At 42.9% G+C, this 22,867-nt stretch overlaps 1 protein-coding gene across 1 annotated transcript in view; it reads right to left on the reverse strand.

Annotated features, from left to right (window-relative positions):
• Nucleotides 1–9,684: 9,684 nt before the first annotated feature.
• LOC141131688 (rab-like protein 2A) overlaps nucleotides 9,685–22,867 on the reverse strand; it is a 43,891-nt gene continuing 30,708 nt past the window's right edge. The window contains exons 5-9 of the mRNA XM_073619242.1: nucleotides 22,202–22,281; nucleotides 16,596–16,707; nucleotides 16,356–16,453; nucleotides 16,057–16,140; nucleotides 9,685–10,357 (exon numbers count right to left, since the gene is read on the reverse strand). Of these exons, the coding sequence (XP_073475343.1) occupies nucleotides 10,277–10,357; nucleotides 16,057–16,140; nucleotides 16,356–16,453; nucleotides 16,596–16,707; nucleotides 22,202–22,281 (455 nt within the window). The 3' untranslated portion in view covers nucleotides 9,685–10,276. The remainder of the gene's footprint in view (nucleotides 10,358–16,056; nucleotides 16,141–16,355; nucleotides 16,454–16,595; nucleotides 16,708–22,201; nucleotides 22,282–22,867) is intronic.

Here is a 22,867-nt window from a genome sequence, read left to right on the forward strand (position 1 = left end):
TGTGGTGGAATGGGAGATTTGCATCATGGATGTGCAGCTGACAAATCTGCAGCAACAGTGTGATGCTATCATGTCAGTATGGACCAAAATTTCTGAGGAATGTTTTCAACACCTATCTATGTCACGAAGAATGAAGGCAGTTCTGAAGGCAAAAGGGGGTCCAACCCGGTACTAGTAAGGTGTACCTAATAAAGTGAGTGTAAATACCGACACTTTTATAAAATATATAAGATAGCATTGCACTGGGTAGATGGGTACTAAACATGTTGAGCCTTAAAACTGTGAGCACCTGTGAAATGGTGAAAAACTATAGTACCCAAAATTATCCATATTACAGCTCATAAATTTAGTGTTAACAGCAAATGATGGTCTTAGAATTATTGGGTTCACGCAAACATGATGCCAATATTGAACAGATGTGGTGCAATTGTCATTTTTGCATTTAGAAGCAGTCAATGGATGTTGGGATTTATATGTGTATGCACGTGGGGGTGGGCTCTGAAAAATATTTTTATGTGTTTTTTTATTATATGTCACATTTATTTTTTTACTTTTTTTTTTTTTTTTTTTACACACTTAACTTTATTGCTGTCACACAGAGGATGAACAAGCTCCCCTATCTTATAGGAAAATACATCACTCTAAAACCTCGTACACACGGTACGATCGTTGGCAGGGGATTGTCTATTGACAGACTGTTGTCCTAAAATATTACCATTAGTACGATCCTTTTGCCCAACAATTGTTGGCTGACAAGCTAGTAAATTTTTCGGCGGACAACGGCTTGACATCAAATTTTTGTATGGCCATTACACAAATCCATCACACAAAAGTCAAAAATACAAACACGCATGCTCGGAATCAATGCTCATCAAACACGAAATTAGCAGAAGGGGCCCAAAGGGTGGCGCTCAAGAGCTGAAATTCCTCGTAGCACGTCACTACGTTTGTGTTTGTGGCACGACAATTTGTGTAACGTTAGTATGGAAGACAAGATCCTGGCACACGTCCTTTTGACAAAAATCAGACGCTCAGTTGGCCAACAATCATACCGTGTGTACGAGGCTTTAGGCTGGCCATGCACAGAGCAAATATCTTTCCTGCAACCGAAAAAAACGAATGCAGACATTACATCTAATGATTGGCAGGCTGCAATAAAACTACATTTGTTGTTTTAGAGAAGATGAAAGGTTTTCAAGGTAATAGAAATGGACTTTTAAAATGAAAGAGGAGAATCAGGGCTGCTCTGTGCAATACCATTACACAGAGCAGGTAAGTATAACGTTTTTTTTGTAAAAAAAAAAAAAAAGACTTGGGGAAAAAAATTACTTAAAGGGGTTGTAAAGGTTCATGTTTTTTCACATCATCGGGAATATAAAGTTCAGTTTTGGGCACCAGTTCACAAAAAGGATATCGGGGAACTGGAGAAAGTACAGAGAAGGGCAACCAAACTGATATGAGGCATGGAGGAGCTCAGCTATGAGGAAAGATTAGAGGAACTGAAGAAGAGATTAAGAGGGGATATTTACCCTAAGGTCATCACAGAAGACAAAGGGGCACTCTTTACATCTTGAGCAAAAGAGATTTAATCTCCAAATACAGAAAGTCTTCTTTACAGTAAGAGCTATGAAGATGTGGAATATACTCCCCCAAGAGCTGGTTCTGGCCAGCTCAGTAGATTGTTTTAAAAAGGCCTGGATTTTCTCCTAAAAGCACATAATATAACTGGATACTAATATTTATAGGTAAAGCTGATCCAGGGAATATCAGATTGCCTGTTGGAGGATGAGGAAGGACCCCCCCGGAGCAGATTGGATCATACTTTATTTTTTTTTTTCCTTACTCTGGATCAACTGTGGGTATAGGATTGTACAGTATCTCACAAAAGTGAGTACACACCTCACATTTTTGCAAAGAAAAATGTATCTTTTCATGTGACAACACTGAAGAAATGACAGCTACAGCTTGCATAACAGTGTAAATTTGCTGTCCCCTTAAAACAACTCAACACACAGCCATTAATGTGTAAACCGCTGGCAACAAACGTGAGTACACCCCTAAGTGAAAATGTCCAAATTGGGCCCAATTAGCCATTTTCCCTCCCCGGTGTCTCAAGTGTGAATGGGTAGCAGATGTGTTAAATTTGGTGTTATCGCTCTCACTCTCTCATACTGGTCACTGGAAGTTCAACATGGCACCTCATGGCAAAGAACTCTCTGAGGATCTGAAAAAAAAGAATTGTTGCTCTACATAAAGAGGGCGAACCTTGGCACCCCAGATGTTTTGGAACGATATTTCCCATGATTCTCAACTACACTGCAGAGTGCATGAGCATCATGGGAAATGTAGTTCCAAAACATTTGTGGTGCCAAGGTTTGCCATCACTGGCTTAGCTATAATAAGATTGCCAAGACACTGAAACTGAGCTGCATCATGGTGGCCAAGACCATACAGCAGTTTAACAGGACAGGTTCCCCTGAGAACAGGCCTTACCATGGTCGACCAAAGGAGTTGAGTGCATGTGCTCAGCATTATATCCAGAGGTTGTCTTTGGAAAATAGATGTGCTGCCAGCACTTATACAGGTTGAAGGGGCCAGCCTGTCAGTGCTCAGATCATACACTGCATCAAATTTGTCTGCATGGCTGTTGTCCCAGAAGGAAGTCTCTTCTAAAGATGATACACAAGAAAGCCCACAAACAGTTTGCTGAAAACAAGCAGACTAAGGACATGGATTACTGGAACCATGTCCTGTGGTCTGATGATACCAAGATAAACTAATTTGGTTCAGATAGTGTCAAGCATGTGTGGCGGCAACCAGGTGAGGAGTACAAAGACAAGTGTGTCTTGCCTACAGTCAAGCATGGTGGTGGGAGTGTCATGGTCTGGGGCTGCATGAGTGCTGCCGGCACTGGGGAGCTACAGCTCATTGAGGGAACCATGAATGCCAACATGTACTGTGACATACTGAAGCAGAGCATGATCCCCTCCCTTCAGAGACTGGGCCACAGGGCAGTATTCCAACATGATAACGACCCCAAACACACCTCCAAGATGAACACTGCCTTGCTAAAGATGCTGAGGGTAAAGGCGATGGACTGGCCAAGCATGTCAGACCTAAACCCTATTGAGCATATGTGGGGTATCCTCAAACGGAAGGTGGAGGAGCGCAAGGTCTCGAACATCGACCAGCTCCGTGATGTAGTCATAGAGGAGTGGTAGAGGACTCCAGTGGCAACCTGTGATGCTCTGGTGAACTACATGCCCAAGAGGGTTAAGGCAGTGCTGGAAAATAATGGTGGCCACACAAAAATATTATCACTTTGGGCCCAATTTTCACTTAGGGGTGTACTCACTTTTGTTGCCAGCGGTTTATACATTAATGGCTGTGTGTTGAGTTATTTTGAGGGGGCAGCAAATTTACCCTGTTATACAAGCTGTACACTCACTACTTTACATTGTAGCAAAGTGTCATTTCTTCAGTGTTGTCACATGAAAAGATATAATAAAATATCTTCAAAAATGTGAGGGGTGTACTCACTTTTGTGAGATACTGTATATATGGTGGTTTCCTATTTGTGTGTGTTTTTTTTTATATCTATGTTGGTTGAAGTGGATGGGATTTGTGTCTTTTTTCAACCAAATTAACTATGTGAGCTGTGGAGCCCCTCAGGTTTTAGGTCCACACTGTGCATGCAGCCTTGACCTCTGCCCAAACCGAAATTACAGTGATATTAAAATTTTTTTTTTTTTTTAATTTTTTTAAACATGTTTTACTTACCTGCTCTGTGTAGTGGTTTTGCACAGAGCAGCCTGGATCCTCTTCTGCTCAGGTCCCCCGCCAGAGCTCCTGGCCCCTCCCTTCTGCCTAGTGCCCCCACAGCAAGCAGCTTGCTATGGGGGCACCCGAGCTGAGCCGCTGTTCTGTGTCCAGACACAGAGCCATGGCTCAGCCCTGCCCCCTCTTTCTCCTTATTGGCTCACTGACTTTGATTGACATCAGCAGAAGTCAATGGCGCCCGCTGCTGTGTCTCAGCCAATCAGGAGGGATAGTCCCGGGGAGCCAAGGTTCTTGTGCAACATTGCTGGATTAGGGGCTAAGGGGCGCTGCTGCACACTGAAGGTTTTTTGTCTTAATGCATAGAATGCTTTAACCACTACACATCTGCGCTATGGCCGAATGACGGCCACAGCTTGGACCTGAATTCCCGGGAGGCCGTCATATGACGGCCTCCCCTGTGCACGCTCCCTGCGCGCGCCGTGATCACCGAGTCACTGAGACTCGGCTGATCACCGAACCAAGTAAGGGGCCGGTCCCGACCCCTTACCATGTGATCAGCTGTCAGCTAATGACAGCTGATCACATGATGTAAAAAAAAGATCGGTAATCGTTTTTTTTTTCTACTCACGCTGACAGCATGAGTAGAAAAAAAAGCCGATCACCGGCTCGGATGTAAGGGACATCGGTCGCCAAGTGGAAGAGGCACATCTGCCTCATCAGTGCCACCAAATTGTGCTACCTTACAGTGCCCACAGTGCTACCTAACAGTGCCCACAGTGCCACCTAACAGTGCCCACAAGTGCCACCTAACAGTGCCCACCTGTAGTGCCAATCAGTGCCACCTGGCAGTGCTGCCCATCACTGCCACCCATCAGTGCCCATCACTGCCGCCTCATCAGCGTACATCAATGAAGGAGAAAAATGACCTGTTTTAAATTTTTTATAAAAAAAGAATTTTTTTTTTTTTTTAATTCAGTTTTTTACATGTTTTTAACAAAAAGTAAAAACTGCAGAGGTGATTAAATACCACCAAAAGAAAGCGTTGTATGACCGCGCAATTGTCATTCAAAGTGCGTCAGCGCTGAAAGCTGAAAATTGGTCTGGATAGGAGGGGGTTTTAAGTGCCCAGTAAGCAAGTGGTTAAAGTGGATGTAAACCCAATGTCGTCCTTTCTAAACTACTGCCATAGGGGTTATCTATAAGGATATACACGCCTCCTGCATGTATCTTTACCTGTCAAATGTCTCCCCTCTGTCTGTTATGAGATCCAAAAAACTACAGATTCTGTGGGTGGGTCTGTTGTCTGGAGCTCGGTGGGTGGAGTCATGATGTCAGTAGACTCCCCGCCCACCTCTACACTCCCCTTTTCAATATGCATTTTCTCCTGTGTATTTCTTACACTGAACTTCTGCTATGATCTCTAACATCCAGTGAAAAGACAGGAAAGTAATCACATGACTTCGGCATGCCAAATCATGCTGAGGTGTGGAACAGCCAATCCTTGCAGAGCTGCTGAAGAAAGAAGTGGGGGAGGGAATTAAAAAATAATGCATGTCTTAGGCTAGTGCACGAGATATGTTTATCACCTGTCACTCACAGCAAGGGGGAGGATTTGGCTCCGACTTATAGTGTGTACCCGGCTTTAGAACCACTTAAAGCCTTGATCCTTCTTGTGCTATGCCCTACCTCAGAGATGGCGAACCTTGGCACCCCAGATGTTTTGGAACTACATTTCCCATGATGCTCCACTACACTGCAGAGTGCATGAGCGTCATGGGAAATGTAGTTCCAAAACATCTGGGGTGCCAAGGTTCGCCATCACTGCCCTACCTTCTAACAATAAACTCTCCAATTTCAGAGCCTCTATTGTGCACTGTTTTGGCATTTACCATTTAAATGACAGGGAACAATACTTTGACTTAAAATGAAGAGGAATCAAGAGCCCATTTCTATGGTTGAATAAAAAAAACATATAAGTCAATATCGCCCAGTTCTGCAAAGTCCACCAGTAAACAGGGAGACTAAATTAGTAGGATGAACTAAAAGACGTAACATGCCAAAGCACTGTTAACGTTGCCCGGTGAACCAAATTATCCCCATAAAACAAAGTATTCAACCAGTCTTATACATATAAATATATAAGTAAACGCCAAATAGAAAAAAAAAAGATATTTTAGATGTAATAACCGAAGCATACATCAAATGATCTCATGGTAAAAGACACTGCAATATTTAACACCTTAAAGCGGAGTTCCACTCATTTTTTCAACTTTCAATAAGTCCAATACCCATCCGTATTTCTATGCTAAATGGCAAACAATTATTTTATTTTTATTTTTTTAAATACCTTTATTTCTTTATTTTCTGGAGCACTTCCGGCCCTGGCCGCCTAGGCGATGACTTAAATAGACGATTCCCATGGACTCCTGGGATATCGGCGTCATCTATCCCAGGAGTCCATGGGAGTCACCTAATACTGAAATCTCACGCTATTTCCCGGCTGGAAATGATGTGAACTGGAGGTTACTATAGCAACCTGGGCGGGAACTTCCACCAATGCCACCATTGCTAAGGCATCAGGTCAGGAGGAAGGAGTGCCGCACAGTAGCATTACTGTGCAGGCACGAGATCAGGAGGTGCATGCTGGGTAGCCAACGGCACAGAATCTCGGAAATGGATACAAGAGGGCTTCAGATGCCCACAACAGAGATGGACCCTGCTTTCTTCCTAGATCCAATTAGTTTTAAACTATTTAAACAAAAATAAAAAAAAGGACCACATTAATGACACTACCTAAATGTTGCATTCGAAGTGGACCCAATTACAGCGGAGTATTAAAAAATAAAGAAAAATATTAATAATGAACTGGGGACTGGAACTCCGCTTTAATAACAAGGCTTGTTATGATCACACAAGTTTAACACTACTATGAATTTGCTAATGAAAAGTTTAATCAGTAATCTAAGCCAAGCAAAACGGTGGTTATTTACAGGAAGAAGACAGCATCCAAAATCAAAGGTTATTTTGTTGATTTGTCTTAAAACTACCTCAATATTCAAAACAGAACATTTATTATTATAGGGGGCAATCTTCAAGGCAGCTTCCTGAAGTAGGTTTTTATCAGTTAAGAAGATAAGGTGTAATCTTCCTAATGTGTGACACATTAAGGTGTAATCTTCTTAGTCAGAACACAATCCATGTGCGATCCTTGCATAAGATGGCAATGAAGACAAGAGAGCCAAGCATTCAGAGAAAACTGTGGACTTGGCAAAGTGTGGTTATACTTTTTCCACAGATATAACCCTTCTTCTGTTTCCACTTGTAAAGTTTCTGGAGGGTCACAATCAGGCTGTGTTGTTTTCGGTGAATCAAATTATTTTGAAAGGCATAATTGATGTCCTAGTTGGCCAATTTACAAATTGCAATGGGGAAGAATCCAAACACTCCAGGGTACATTGCAGATCATCTAACCATGTAAAAAAAAAAAAAAAAAAAACGCAAGACTTCTGTACATAAAATGAGTTTATTGGAGTATATTAATGGACACAGAATCAGATGTAAATTAGAGATAACTAGGTTTCACTGCTGCCTACAGTAAAAATTTGACAGTGGCAAGCAAAACAGTTATTGGCCAGCCACGTAAAAACCCATCATGCATCAGTTTAGTAGAAAAGCAATATAAGTAGACCACAAACACAGAGGAGTGGGAACTATGAGCCTTAATGAACCCAAATAAACTTATTTTACAAGCACAAAAATCCTTTTGTACTTGGGTGTAACAATTTTTTTACAATTTCTTAAGATTCTTTTGTACTTTGTTTTTCCATCACATAGGGGCAGAGGTGTAGCTTAAAGCTTGTGGGCCTCGGCGCAAAACTTGACCTGGGCCTCCCATTACCATCTGCCACTTCCACTGTGTGCCAAGCTATTCCCATGAACCAACAACCCCCCCCCCCCAGTCTGCACAAGACCGCCCTTCAGTCTGCATAAGCTCCCCCCAGTCTGCTAAAGTCCCATCCCCCTCAGTCTGCATAATCCTCCTCCCTCAGTGCCCTCCAGTCTGCCCACGTTTCCCCACAGTCTGCACAAGTCCCCCCCCCCCAGGTCTGTAAAAGTCATCCCCCACCTCAGTTTGCACAAGTCCCCCCCCCCAGTCTGCACAAATCCCCCCCCCCCCAGCTGTACAAGTCCCTCCCAGTTGGCACAAGTTCCCCCCAGTCGGTACAAGTCCCACAAGCTCCCCTCCCCCTAGTCTGTACAACTCCCCCTCCTCTCTAAATTCACAGAGCTCACCTCAGAATCACATCTCGCTCTCACAGGGATGGCAGATTTCCTTTCCTTCCCGGGGCTCCGGTGGATGACATTAGCGCCCTGCTCCCTCCCAAGATGAAGTTTCAACCCCCAGACAGCCGCCCAAAGCTGCAGCAAGAGATCTCTGTCTGAGAAGCAAGTCACACAGGATTGTCTGCGACAGGAGCCAGAGATCGAGCAGTGATAGGCGCAGCTGCAGCGCCTAAGGCTTGTCTCTGAGGCACACTTTGCACCCATGGATGATATGCCACTGGGGAGGCCACACAGACCCACTCGACCATGGGCGGGGGGTCACGATTGCTGGCCATGCAAAGTAAAAGGGGGACCTGTTTACCTGTTTTACATTTCGTTTCCGGGTCAGCAAGAATGGAAGGAGAGTGGACACATGTCCGCTCAGCTCCCTCATCTTTAACCGGTGGCACCTGTCATGCTGACCCCGGGTGCACGGATGGGCATGCACTGCCCAGTATACATGGCGGGGACACGTGTGTTTTGGGGGCGGCCATTACCGGGGGGGTTTGAAAGCAATTGGGCGGCTGCAGATGCGCCAGATTACTTCCATCTGACAACCGAAGGCAGGTTCGTACGTCGCAGCGAAAGGGTTCTCCGCATTTTAACAGATAGGAGGTTAATCTTGGAGATTTGACATACAATATACAGTAATCTGCCAACACAATAGTGTAACGCAGTGGGTTAAAACTCTAAATGCACAATAACTCAATGGTCAGTAAGGATAGTTTTAGATATGTCAAACATGCTTTGTCCATATCCTTATGGTCTAGCAAGTTGACTTAAAAGCTAAAGCAGGGGCACTGCAGATCTTTGGTACTCACAACCTAGCTGCTGAGAGCAGGAGAGGTTACATTGCTGGAGATGACCAACTCACTGTAGACAGCAGCAAGGACAAAGAGTTAAAACTGTGTGACCCTCGCAAGTACAGCAGTGATGAAAGGACTACTTAATGTAAAGGCGAGAAGATATAGTGTGGAGTAGAAGCACAACACTGCAGTTAGAGGTGCAGCACATATTTCTCCTGCGCATTTACTCTTTTTAGGAAAAAACAATAGCACGAAAAAAATTAATAGTGTGCCAAGCTCTAAATAGGTAAAGTTTAAGACACTTTCTAAAGTAGTAGGCCTGGAGAGCATTCTGCAGCAAACTAGGGTACTGGAGAGTACCATATGCAGAACCTAGTGATTACATGCCACATTCCAGGAGTTTTTTGCCCATCTGAGGGCATACCCCCAAGGGAATCCTCAAGGACCAGGTGCTGCCCTGGACCTGTAAAGAGCTCTGGGGCTAACAAACCAGAGCATTAGGTGTCTGGGAAGTACCAAAAAACAGAGTCCAGTGGCCGAAGTACACATTACAGGCTCATGTCAGCAATGAAGTACTTCAATGAAGTAAAAAAAAAAAAAAAATCTTGTTAAAAAGATTTTAAAAGTCTATTAAAAATGGATAAACTTTTTCTCAGTAGAGAAAAAATGTCCATCGTCCTAAGGCACTAGTAAAAAAAAAAAAAAAAAAAATGGAGCATGATGGGAGATGGAGAGGTTACACCTGGCTGTCCAACGTTTTTTTTTGTTTTGTTTTCCCGTTTCCAATTTCTGCTGTAGGCAGCAGTAAAAACTCAACTGTCGCTCATTTACTTCCGATTCTGTGTCTTAATGAATAAGAAAAACTCTCCCAGATATGAAACTGAAATGTGCAGACCATCTTAAAGGATGTTTCCTAGAAGTTTGAGTATTCTTTGTTGAGGAACGGTGTGTCCATAAAAGTCCAGTAACAAGGTGCCTTCATGATTTCTTACTTAGTTCTGAGCGACTGGACATTGCATACAACATCTGACAAATTAACCCTTGGCAGACAAGTCCACAAAATTAAATTCACTATAGCAGTCCCAAGTTGACTTTGCCACCATCCAAATTTACATGAGTAATAACTTGGTTTTTGCCAAGGGTATGTATTCTCTGAGACTGTTAAACAACATTCTAAAGTTGAGGACAATTTAATCCCTATCATTCCACTTAGTTTCATAATGAGTTTAAAAGCTACTGAGGTTTATCCCTCATGGTCTGTCCCCAATCCTGCGATATCCTGGCATGGTAGATAGTGGGCCTGGTCAATGTCACAGAAACCTACAGTATGTGCAGTATTGTTTTCAAAAGTCCTCTTTAATAGCATCTCATGAAGTGTTCTTTGGCTCATTGTCTTCAGAGGTCTCCTCATTTTGAGACTGATCATCAGGCTTCTCAAGCTCAAAATTCTGTAAGGAAAAATTGAGAAAATAGATTTTAAGCTCAAAATAAAAAAAAATTGTAACCTCCCAAATCAAAGACAATCTATTTACATTACCCACTTGCTGCCAACCCACAGTAATTGCACTGCGACCGGGCGGCAGCTGCAGGCAGGTTGCAGCCTTTCTTCCAGGTCTGGGGCGTGCATGCGCATGCCCTCTGCCGACCTGTGCTGTGATTGGACATAGGATGAGTTTGGCAGACGATTTCAGCCAATGATTTTGGCTGAAGTCAGCTGATCGGCTGTGGCCAATCACACACAGATTTTGGTGTTTACAAAAACACAGAACGCTGTGTACTCTGAACAGCGATCCATCTGTTTTTTTCTCCCTGAAAAACAGGGAGAAAAAAAACAGCACACATTACACATTGTTAAGCGCAGAGTTAACCCTTTGATTGCCCCCAGATGTTAACCTCTTTCCAGCCAGTGTCATTTGTACAGTGACAGTGTACAGCATTAGCACTGTCAGTTAGTGCACCTCTCAGCCAGCATCAGCTAGCGCCAGATTGCCCGTCACCCTATCACAGTCACACTATAAGTCACTGATCACTGCCATTACTAGTATAACGTCATAGCTGCGTAAATAATAGTATATATACACACACCTTAGCTTGTAGACGCTATACCTTGTGCACAAACCACTTAATATACTCTTATTGGGGTTTTTTTGTTATACCAAAGACATGTAACAGAATACATTTTGGCCTAAATTTATGAAGAAATTTGATTTGTTTTAATTTTTTTATTTGATATGTTTTATAACAAAGTAGAAAATATATTCTTTTTTTAGTTTTCAATCTTTTTTCATTTATATCACAAAAAAATAAAAAAAACCCAGGGATGATCAAATACCACCAAAAGAAAGCTCTATTTGTGTGAAAAAAAAAAATTATAAAAATGTCATTTGAGTATAGTGTTGAATTACTGCACAATTGCTGAATAGCAAAAACTGCTCTGGTCATGAAGGGGGTAAAACCTTGCAGAGCTAAAGTGGTTAAAGACCAAAAAACATATATAATATAAACACATAAGTTCAGTGACTTGGGATCTTTTTTTTTTTACTTTTAAATTTGTATGCCCAGCTACGGTTTAAAACTAAATTACAATCTAAACTCCCACTGGAGTCTCTCTGCTAGGGAGTAAGACTTGAGAAAACCATGAGACTGCACAAAAGCACTGCTGGGAAAAGGTGTGGCATTTGCTGATTCGGGTGTCGCTGTGCAGTGAACCAGAAGTGACGTGGGAGCCGTGGCCCTGCTGTATTTCACTACGAACGATGATTTTTTATTTTTTTTTTATCGTGTAAGTGCATTCATTCTAATAAGGTACTATTAATATGAGAGTATTCCATCTTATATGAGCTTACCTATAGAGGAACATCTGCAGATTTAAAGGGCCATACACCCAATATTTGGAGAAGTGTATAATTACAAAGAACAATACAGGAAACAAGGAGAAGCATTGAAGAGGAGCCTGGCTGTGTACCCCAACAGAGGAAAGCGTGTTTGGACCTGGTTTAACAGGTCGCAGTTGGAGGTGAGCGCAGTGGTGATTGGTGGTGGGAGTCACCGTGTATGGAAGAAGAAGGATTAAACATACAAGGGTGGATTATGTGGACAATTTATCACCAGTGTGGAAGAACACTGTTTTGTGTGGAAAGAAGATTCACTGATTATATATGATTTGTGTTGTTATTTATGTGTATAGATATTGCTTCTGATTTATATTATGTGGTTATTGTTAATCAGCACAGATAAGGGTAGTGCACAATTTATTATATCTTTTTGTTTATCAGAGGTAGGCGCAACAAAAACAAAAACCTTTTTTATCACTTTATGCATTAGCAGTTGTGGGAACACGATTATTTGTTTGTGGCCACCCCAACACTATTTATATTATATCATATTTTTCACATAAGAAATTGTTTTGTAAAATTAGGGAGTGCGGGATAATATACACATTTTTATTTTTCGTCAGTGGAGAAATGCAGTAGAAACTTGACAGAGTTTCTAGCCCTTCCATAGTCTATCCAAAACTAAAGCTAGGGGGGAAAAAAAAAAAATCTTCCTGGTGTATGCGTTTTAAATAACAGTGATTGATTCACCAACAGTGATTGCCTGATGACAGTCACATTCACAATCTCCTATTGCATCTTCACTACTTTACAAAAGAACATACCAAAGAAGATCTTTCCTAACCTTGACAAACTGCCTGCTCCTATTTAGCCAAGCTATTATGTTTAGTGGCCTAGGTTCAATATTTGATAAACCAAACACTCAAGAGAGCATCATTTTTACCATTTACCCTCTTCTGTATTTATTAAACTAATATACAGAGATCCTACAGGTTGGCAGCATAAAGAGATGGGTAATAATTAGTAATTTTCCATCTAGCACAGTCTGCTTTTCAAGTAAATTTTCTCAGAGCAGAAGTGCAGATATATAGCAAACAGTTAAATTATTTCACTTTTAATTAATTTTTATTGATACATTTTCAAAGTACAGGCCAGGGGTAGGCAACCCCTGGCATGGGTGCCACAAGTGGCACACAAAGCCTCTTTTGCTGGCACTCGACTCCCTCCCCATTAGCAGAGCAGCGCAGGGAAGTGTCATTGACACTAATGCATTCCAATTTCAGAATTCCCCACACCGCACCTGCACTGAGGGGGGAGGCACTGTGCCCCCACACATTGTAAAAGATGGGAAACATTCTTTGGTTCTCTAACTTTGCTGTAGCTGCGATCGTCAGATTTTGTAAAGGGGAAGAGATTGGGTGCAGTACTGCTGGGGGGGGGGGGCACGGTCCCTGTTTCCAGGAGGAGGACTGTCTTGGCCACTGCTAAAGCCAATCACAGACCTCCTAGCCCCATCCACCATCTGGAGGAAAATGACTTGCTTGGTTGCCACTACCAATCTCAGAAAGAAGGGATTTCACTGTGATTGAGAAAACCACCATCAGGTGACAGTTTGTGGAATTACTGTTGAGCTTCTGGGAACTTTGTTGAAATTATTCCTGAACCTTTGCGTCACTTACTACTGAACCCCTGCACTCTGTGTCCCTTTAAGCCACAGCCAGTATTCAGCACAATGAAAATCACACCCAGCCACTTTTTCTCAGCTGTGGGGGCCCAACTTATGATCCTGCTCACAGGCCCACTGCTTTCACAACTTGCCCCTGACCTGAGCTCATCATTGCGCATCCATTCCATATGCTTGTATGTGACATCACTTACAGGCACGTGGGCTGTATGCGAGAGGTGGATCAGCGAGGATGAGTGTGCCAGGACAGGTAGATGTTTCTCCTCTGCTTCCTTTCACCACTCTGCATATCACGCATATCATAGATGAGAAGAGGGTTCAGCGGTGGGCCAGATGAGCAGGGGGGTTCAGCGGTGGGCCAGATGAGCAGGGGGGTTCAGCGGTGGGCCAGATGAGCAGGGGGGTTCAGCGGTGGGCCAGATGAGCAGGGGGGTTCAGCGGTGGGCCAAATGAGCAGGGGGGTTCAGCGGTGGGCCAGATGAGCAGGGGGGTTCAGCGGTGGGCCAGATGAGCAGGGGGGTTCAGCGGTGGGCCAGATGAGCAGGGGGGTTCAGCGCTGGGTCAGATGAGCAGGGGGTTCAGTGTTGGGCCAAATGAGCAGGGGGGTAGAGCAGTGGGGCAGATGTGAAAGGAGGTGTATTGGTGGGGCACATGAGCAGGGGGTTACAGAGGTGAGACAGATGTGCAGGAGTTACATTGGTGGGGCAGTTAAGAAAGCGGGTTACAGTGGTGCGGCAGATGAGCAGGCGATTCAGTAGTGAGACAGAAGAGCATGGGGATACGGCGATGGAACAGATGTGCAGGGAGGTACCATGGTGGAGCAGATGAGAAAAGGGGTACATTGATGGGGCAGATTAGCAGGGGGGGGTTACAGTGGTGGGACAGAAGAGCAAGAAGGTACAGTGGTTGGGCAGACAAACAGGGGGTACAGTGATGGGGCAGATAAGCAGGGGGTTACAGTGGTGGGACAGATGAGCAGGGGGGGGGGGGGGGTTCAGTGTTGGGCCAGATGAGAAGGGGGTTACAGTGGTGGGAAAGATGAGCGGGGGGGGTTAAGTGTTGGGGCAGAGAAGAAAGGAAGTACATTGGTGGAACACATGAGCAGAGGGTTACAGTGGTTGAGCAGAAGAGCAGGAGGGACAGAGTTGGGACAGATGTGCTGGAGGTACAGTCGTGGGGCAGATGAGAAAGGGGGTTACAGCGGTGGGGCAGATGAGCAGATAAGTTCAGTGTTAGGACAGATGAGAAGATGGTTCAGTGGTGGGGCAGATGAGAAAGGGGGAACATTGGTGGGGCAGATGAGCAGGGGGTTACAGTGGTGGGACAGAAGAGCAGGGGGGTACACTGGTGGGACAGATGTACGGGGGTTATAGTGGTGGGACAGATGCGCAGGGTAGTACAGCATATAAGTTCAGTGTTAGGACAGATGAGAAGATGGTTCAGTGGTGGGGCAGATGAGAAAGGGGGTACATTGGTGGAGCAGATGAGCAGGGGGGGGGTACATTGGTGGAGCAGATAAGCAGGGGGGTACAGTGGTGGGGCAGATGAGCAGGGGGGTACAGATGAGCAGTGGGGAACAGTGGTGGGGCAGATGAGCAGTGGGGAACAGTGGTGGGGCAGATGAGCAGTGGGGAACAGTGGTGGGGCAGATGAGCAGTGGGGAACAGTGGTGGGGCAGATGAGCAGTGGGGAAAGTGGTGGGGCAGATGAGCAGGGGGGTACAGTGGTGGGGCAGATGAGCAGGGGGGTACAGTGGTGGGGCAGATGAGCAGGGGGGTACAGTGGTGGGGCAGATGAGCAGGGGGGTACAGTGGTGAAACAGATTTGCAGGGTGGACAATGATCTGAGGTGTGGAGTTGTAGGAATTGGGGCTGATCTGAGGCGTGAGAGTGCAGGATGTTAATTTTTCACTACGAAGGTAGTTTACAGCATTTACTTTATAAAAAATCCTTTTTAGTGATTGAGAGTGTGAAGTTGACTTTTTTTTTTTATAAAATTGGCATGCTCAATTTCTTTGAAAACATTTTTCGGCACACTGTGCTCAAAAGGTTGCCTAGCTCTGGTACAGGCGATAGCAGGAAACATGAAAAGAATGCTACTAACTTCAGAAATGATAGCCATAGATGATGAAAGGTTATGCCTAAATACAAGCAAATAGTTAAATTGCTTTACTTAAAAGATTTGTAATGCTTTTTAGCCAGTCCTGTGATCTAGAGACCCCTGCAAGACAGCAAAAGCAGGTCCTGGACCTCTTTTCAGATTACAGAGCAGAAATGCAGCCTGGTCCAGGACATACTGATGCCTGTAATCGGACAACAATAGAGTCATACGTTTATCCCTGTGTTTTCCCCTTGTAAACATATGCGCATGTTGAATTAATAGTAATACACTAAGGAATGGGCCATGATTGGCTCTAAGTGTTGCCTCTCTTGCAGTCTGCATGCTACTGTACAGAGGACTGCAGGAGGCCAATATCAAATTTGATTCAGGTATTTATGGCATCTATAAAAATACATGTCATAATCTGATGACACATAGCTGGATTATATGGTGTTTTTATATATCTGCATAGAGTTCAGCTTTAAATAAGATAATAAACATTATAAGACTCCAGTGGGATCACCATTACCTCCAGTTCCCGCATCACTTCATCTAAAAAGTCTTGTGAGTTCTGTTTGTAAGATACAGCAAGTTTGATAGCATCTGTAAACAACTAAAACACAAAAAACAGTAAATATGTAAAATGTGCACAAATCCTTAATGACAGCTGCAAAATTCCAACCACTAATCGCTAACTTATTAATTGACATATTAGCATGAATGTCATACAACTTCCTCAAACGAAATCAAACCACATAATATTCTTTCACACATAAGCATTAATAAAAACTATTTGGAAAACAAATAACAACCAATAATATGCATTACCTTTACCACATTTGTGCCATCTGCAGCAGAAACAAAGTAGAATGGCAGGCTGTGCTTCTTAGCAAAGTTAAAGCCTTTCTGAGTCATACGAAGATCAGCTAGAAAACAAACAAGTGACAGTACCGATGAATTACTAGTGACAATGTAGATGACAGGGGACATGCATTATATGCACAATGTGGATAAACATGTTCAGGCGTTGTGAGAAAAGGGATGCTACCTTACAAAATATTGACTCACCATCAATCTTGTTTGCTACAACAATACAAGGAATCTCTGGTCTGTATTCCCGTAGTTCCTGGTACCAACTGGTAAGGTTCTTGTATGTAATTTTTCTTTGTACATCAAATACCTGTGTATAAAATGAACAGCAATAAACCGTTTTGACAGAAGAAAAGTATTGCAAAACATAATATGTACTGTACAAGCAAAGCTCTCTGATTTTAGATTTCAAACAAAAAATAAAAATGGTCATTGGCTAGAAAGAATTAAAATAGTAGATCACACTGAACCTTAACTACTTCCCAACAGCTCTACTTGTAAGGTTGATTAGAAGAAAAGGAATTTTTAGGGACTTTCAGGAAGCCTAAACCTGGTAAGGTTATATATATCCATCCCTATTGGACTCCAATTGAAATTGTGGCCCGGTAGGGTCACATATTTCCATCCCTATCGAGTCAAGAGAAAGGGGGGCATAAAGGGTGGGACTTTATATGAAGCACATGGAAGCAAGAGGATAGTTAGGTGGAACAAAGGAATTTTATTCATGTCACAATGTACAAATACATATAATGTTAATACACGATAACAACAATAACATGCTGATAATACAAATATCTCGAGTTGTAGCCATAAATGTCGAAGATGAAAAAGATAGACATGGTAGTAGACAATCGAGGGCAAAAGGGTAACGATATCTCAATTAAGAGCATAATAAAATTCCTTGATACATTCTAGAGTTCCACACACTCAAGATATGGTAAAAATCGTAAATACCAGGCAAAACCTGCAAGATCTATGGCTTCACTAGGCCTGTTAGGGTAATTGTTATATAAAGACTTGAAATAGATGTGAGTGGATGAAAACACGGCATCATATAGCTCTACGCGTTTCATGGCTGATACGCCACTCGTCAGGAGCATGCACGTGGTAATCTAGGGTAGAATTCATATAAAATTGATCAGTAATCATTATAACCATAAATAGGGGTGAAATGACACCACCAGCAGCACGTGGGTGCATACTTACTAATTGAGATCCGCCAGCTGAGGTGCGGCGGCGAGGTGCCAAAGTATCCAACAAAGCCTCCAAACGGGAGCCGTAGCAGACGGCCTACAGGGGGCATCCCACATAAGTCGCGAAAGAGGGCGGGCATGGAACCCCGATGAATCACTTTAGACAGGTGAAAGTAATTGGATTGAACTGAAAGAGTACCAACAGTGACTGAAAAGGTGATGGGGGGAGGGAGGGAGACCCTGTGCCAGTAAAGGAAATTAGTGATGAAGTAAGACCGACAGCTAGGCTGCCAGAAATAATGAAAAACCAAAGTGTGGAAGTGAGTGGCAAAGGAGCCATACATAAAAATGTGCACATACAAGTTTGCCTGTGAGGAAAAGAACCCACTGAAAGCAAAGTGAGAGTAACAACTAGAATAACTGGTGGTGAAATTGAACCATGCTAGATTACCTGTGTGGACAGGGAGCCCGCTGGAGAGGAGATAGGCTGTGAAGTGAAGGTACAGGAAACCTTGAGTGCCAGGACAGCCCGGAAGGACACCCATATAGGTGTCACGAGGCGCCGCCCACCACCGTCATGGCGTGTAGCATATGTTGGGGGAGAGGCGCTGCCGGTCGGAGGTCTCCAGCTGATCGGTGCTTGAAAAGCTCCCCCGTTGCTCACGAGTGTGGAATCACCAGTAGGTACGTAACAACATCAAGGGCGTCGCACATACAGCATGGGAAGCATGACGTTAACGCGCTATGACAGCGCGTACGCCCCCTCCGGCCATAAGACATAGCAGGGGAAGGGGCAGAAGCCTGTGATGCGCATCGCAGCCCGGAGGAGGAAAGAGATGCCTAGCAACTACACCGCCCACAACAGTGCCAGCGCTCAAAGGATGATATATAGATAGAATTGGTGATGACTACCAGAAATACTATAGATAAAAGACACAACAAATAAGTATGTAAAACACAGGGGGAAGCTAAATATAGGATCATTAAGTGCAGGAAGTGTAATAAAAATAGATACAATGAAGCTTAGGATAGTTAGGTGGAACAAAGGAATTTTATTCATGAAACAATGTACAAATACATATAATGTTAATACACGATAACAATAACATGCTGATAATACAAATAACTCGAAGCCATAAATGTCAAAGATGAAAAAGATAGACATGGTAGTAGACAATCAAGGGTGATATTGTTACCCTTTTGCCCTTGATTGTCTACTACCATGTCTATCTTTTTCATCTTCGTCATTTATGGCTACAACTCGAGATATTTGTATTATCAGCATGTTATTGTTGTTATCGCGTATTATCATTATATGTATTTGTACATTGTGACATGAATAAAATTCCTTTGTTCCACCTAACTATCCTCTTGCTTCCATGTACTTCATATAAAGTCCCACCCTTTATGCCCCCCTTTCTCTCTACTTGTAAGGTAATGTTCTTCCAGGCAGGTCCCTGCACTGAATTGACAAAGTATTTTTCTGTGTAGCTCCATATGAAAGAGATGGCTCTGATCTCCAAGAGAGTGTTGTTTACAGTGCCAACGGTGTAACCGAGAGACTAGGTTGGTAATGGAAACCACTCTGAGGCGAACAACTGATCTTAGTCATTAACCACTTCAGCCCCGGAGGATTTGGCTGGCCAAAGACCAGAGGATTTTTTGCGATTCGGCACTGCGTCGTTTGAACTGACAATTGCGCGGTCGTGCGACATGGATCCGAAACAAAATTGATGTCCTTTTTTTCCCCACAAATAGAGCTTTCTTTTGGTGGCATTTGATCACCTCTGAGGTTTTTATTTTTTGCGCTATAAACAAAAAGAGCATCAAGTTTGAAAAAAAAAAAAAAAAAAAAGCAATATTTTTTACTTTTTGCTATAATAAATATGCCCAAAAAATAGATAAAAAACCATTTTTTCCCTCAGTTTAGGCAGATACGTATTATTCTACATATTTTTGGTAAAAAAAAAAAAAAAAAAATTATCGCAATAAGCGTTTATTGATTGGTTTGCGCAAAAGTTATCACGTCTACAAAAATAGGGGATTGTTTTATGGCATTTTTATTAATAATTTTTTTTTTACTAGTAATGGCGGCGATCTGCTAACCCCTCAGTGAAGGGGTTAACACTAGGTGGTGCTGTAGGGGTTGAGTGAGTCCTAGGGAGTGATTCTAACTGTGGGGGGGAGGGGCTGTGTCTGACACATCATTGATCATGTTCCCCATCATAGGGAGCTGTGATCAGTGTCCTGTCACTAGGCAGAACGGGGAAATGCTTGTTTACAATAGCATCTCCCCGTTCTTACTCTCCGTGAGAAGATCGTGGGTATCCCTGTGGACATTGAGTCTGCGGGACCCGCGATCCGACTCACGGAACTCACGGCGGGCGTGCGCCTGCTATGCAAGCCCCACGAGATCATGTAGTATAACGTGATTTCGCGCAGCGGAGCCAACCTGCCGCAGTTAAACTGCGGCGGCTGGTCCGCAAGCGGTTAAAGCTGAAATTTAGCTAAACAAAAAAAATTCCTACAGCTTTAGTCACATCACTTTTCAGTAAAAAAAATAAAAAGTATGCCCCATGTTGCCTTCACTGCAGGGATGCCTGTCCTCTTCCTTTCTCTGACATTCTGGCACTGCACTGCTTGGGTCTTCAAGCAAAACATTGGTTCAGATGGGCCTGATATGGACCATGCCCCCCCCCCCCCCCCCCTTCCTCCTCCTCCTCCACTAAGAAATGTTCTTTAATTGATTACACTGCTTGTAGCATGGCCTGTGAATGGGAAAATAATCCTGTGACTGATCAGACTCTCCCCATTCAGAGATCATGCTACAAGTAATGTAATCAATTAAAAAACTTTTCTCAAGTGAAGGAGGAGAAAGGAGGAGGCATGGCCCTGTTGGACTGCCTGTACTGCTCTTCTGCCTGAAGTACTGAAGCTGTTAATCACTGCAGCACTGGAAGTTCAGAGAAAGGAAGAGGACAGGTAAGTGATGTGACAAAAGATGTGGGTTTTTTTTTTTGTTTAGCTAAATCTCAGCTTTAACAACTAAGATCAGTTGATCAAATCACAGTGGTTACCAACCTAGTCAGAGACAAGGAGAAGACAGGCATCCCTGCAGTGAAGATTTCTCTAGGATCCAGCTGTCTGCACAACAAGGGACATACTTTTTTTTTTTTTTTTTTTTGGTTTACAGTTAAGTAATGCGACTAAAGCTGTAGGGATTTTTCCTTTCTTTCTTTTTTTTTTGCTAGACTTTAGCTTAAACATTTTTCTGTGTCAGAGACTGAAAACAAGCCTTCGGCTGCAAATTTCTTTTCGGTGTACCATGTTGGCTCCTGTCACCTATGCACAAGTGATTGGGTGGCTGTAAAACCACCTAATCACTTCCATCTGCAGTCATCATGTTGCTTCCTCTCTAGTTTCCAGTGCTTCTGGTCCCTGAGTTCACCCAGCTCTTACGCGGGAGTAGATCAATGTAGATCAATGAACTCTCCAGCAAAAATCTCTTTAGAGTTGAACAAACAGAAACACACAGAAGTGCTTAGCTCTGTACATTTTCAGGTTCAGAGCATCAGAACCCTGGCGGCAGCAGGGGGGTAAGATGTACATCAGGAATTCTATCCCTTGATCTGCATAGGCTGGAAGCAGAGAACACATCAGGGGATGGTTATTCTCCATCAAAATACCTGTCATTCACTCAATATGATCACAAACAAAAATAATAAAAAATGTAAAACTCTTCCGACACACACATGCACATAAATGCCTATTACACAACATGTACTGGGTATCTCTACGTATGGTAAGGGTATAATAAATGTTATATATCAGTATTTTTACTGGAAGCCCGTAGATAACGAGCATATATATACACACACACACATATTACAATCTAAACAAAGTAAAACTGCATTTTCTTCACATTTTTGCCCAGTTCACTGCTAATTATGTAAATATATGTTGGGGGCTGAGTCTGGTCACTGGTTTGATTACCCCCGGACATGAAGGAAATAAAGGGAGACTATAATCCTCCGATTCATGTTTTGTATGTTAAATATTATAAGATTTTCTTTGTCTTTGTTTTTGTTACTTTAGGTTTAAAGCGGGGGTCCACCTATCTATCGTTTTTTTTTTTTTTTTAGTTCATTCACAAACTTTTCTTCTCAGCATTACATACTCACATATTGTGTGTAATATGTCCGCCTATGTCAGATTTCGTCGGAAAGAATAACTTATATTATTCACTGCAGGCGGTTTCCATCTTCGTTGTGGGCATTTGAAGCCCACAAGCATTTATTTCCTGGATGTGGTGAATGCTGTGCTCCCAGCATTCACCGCTCGTTCCCGCACATGCTCAGTGGCATCCTGGGAAGCCTGAGACTAGCTCCCAGGAGTCTGGGAGAGGCTAGAAACGCCTACTCCCACGGGAGGAGAACCAGGAAGTGCAAAGAAGAATAGAAAAATAAAAGATAATTACGGCGATTTAAATTTTTTTAAACGGCATGTCAGCATCTAGGCAAGGAAGAGAATACATACAGATATTGTTCAAAATTTGGGTGGAACCCCGCTTTTATGCTTTCTGCTCAGTGTGCTGAACTGTATGAAGCTTACCAAGATGCAAGCATGTGCCTTGTGATAATAGGAAGCATGCATGCTTTGGAATCTCTCTTGCCCTGCTGTATCCCAGAAGTCTGAAACAAAAGAACACATAGAATCAAAAATAGATTAAGGCAGAATGGGACCTATGCAAAGTAGCAGCATTTCTCCCTTGTCCACTCTCCCTTCAATTTATTGACAAGGACTGCAACAGGCACAGAGAAGCTGCCCAGTTTGCATTCTTTGCATTGCCATAGCCCACCACATCAGACACCAATTACCTGTATATAACCCTTCACTACCAGGCAACAATTCAGTTTTCAGTGCTTTGATAGATTGATGGACAATTAATAAATCATTTTATATAAATTTGTTTGAGACAGATATAGCTTTCTTTTGGTGGTATTTAATAATCATTTATTTAAATTATGTTGTATTATATAAAATAATGTTTTCTTTACTTTTTGTTATAAAACTTATCAAATAAAAATGCCAGGACAGGGAAAACACCCCTGAAATGATTCATTTTTGGAAAGTAGACACTCCAAGGTGATCTAATTGTTTTGCCACAATATTTTGGAAATGAAGAAACCTGCTGGTATTTAGGTGGTTAAACCATGGCATTTAGTACATTAGATAAGGTACATGATTAACTAGTTCATCTCTTTGGACTCTTCCCAG

Source organism: Aquarana catesbeiana, linkage group LG03, assembly GCF_042186555.1.
Source record: "Aquarana catesbeiana isolate 2022-GZ linkage group LG03, ASM4218655v1, whole genome shotgun sequence".
Taxonomy (NCBI): Eukaryota; Metazoa; Chordata; class Amphibia; order Anura; family Ranidae; genus Aquarana; species Aquarana catesbeiana.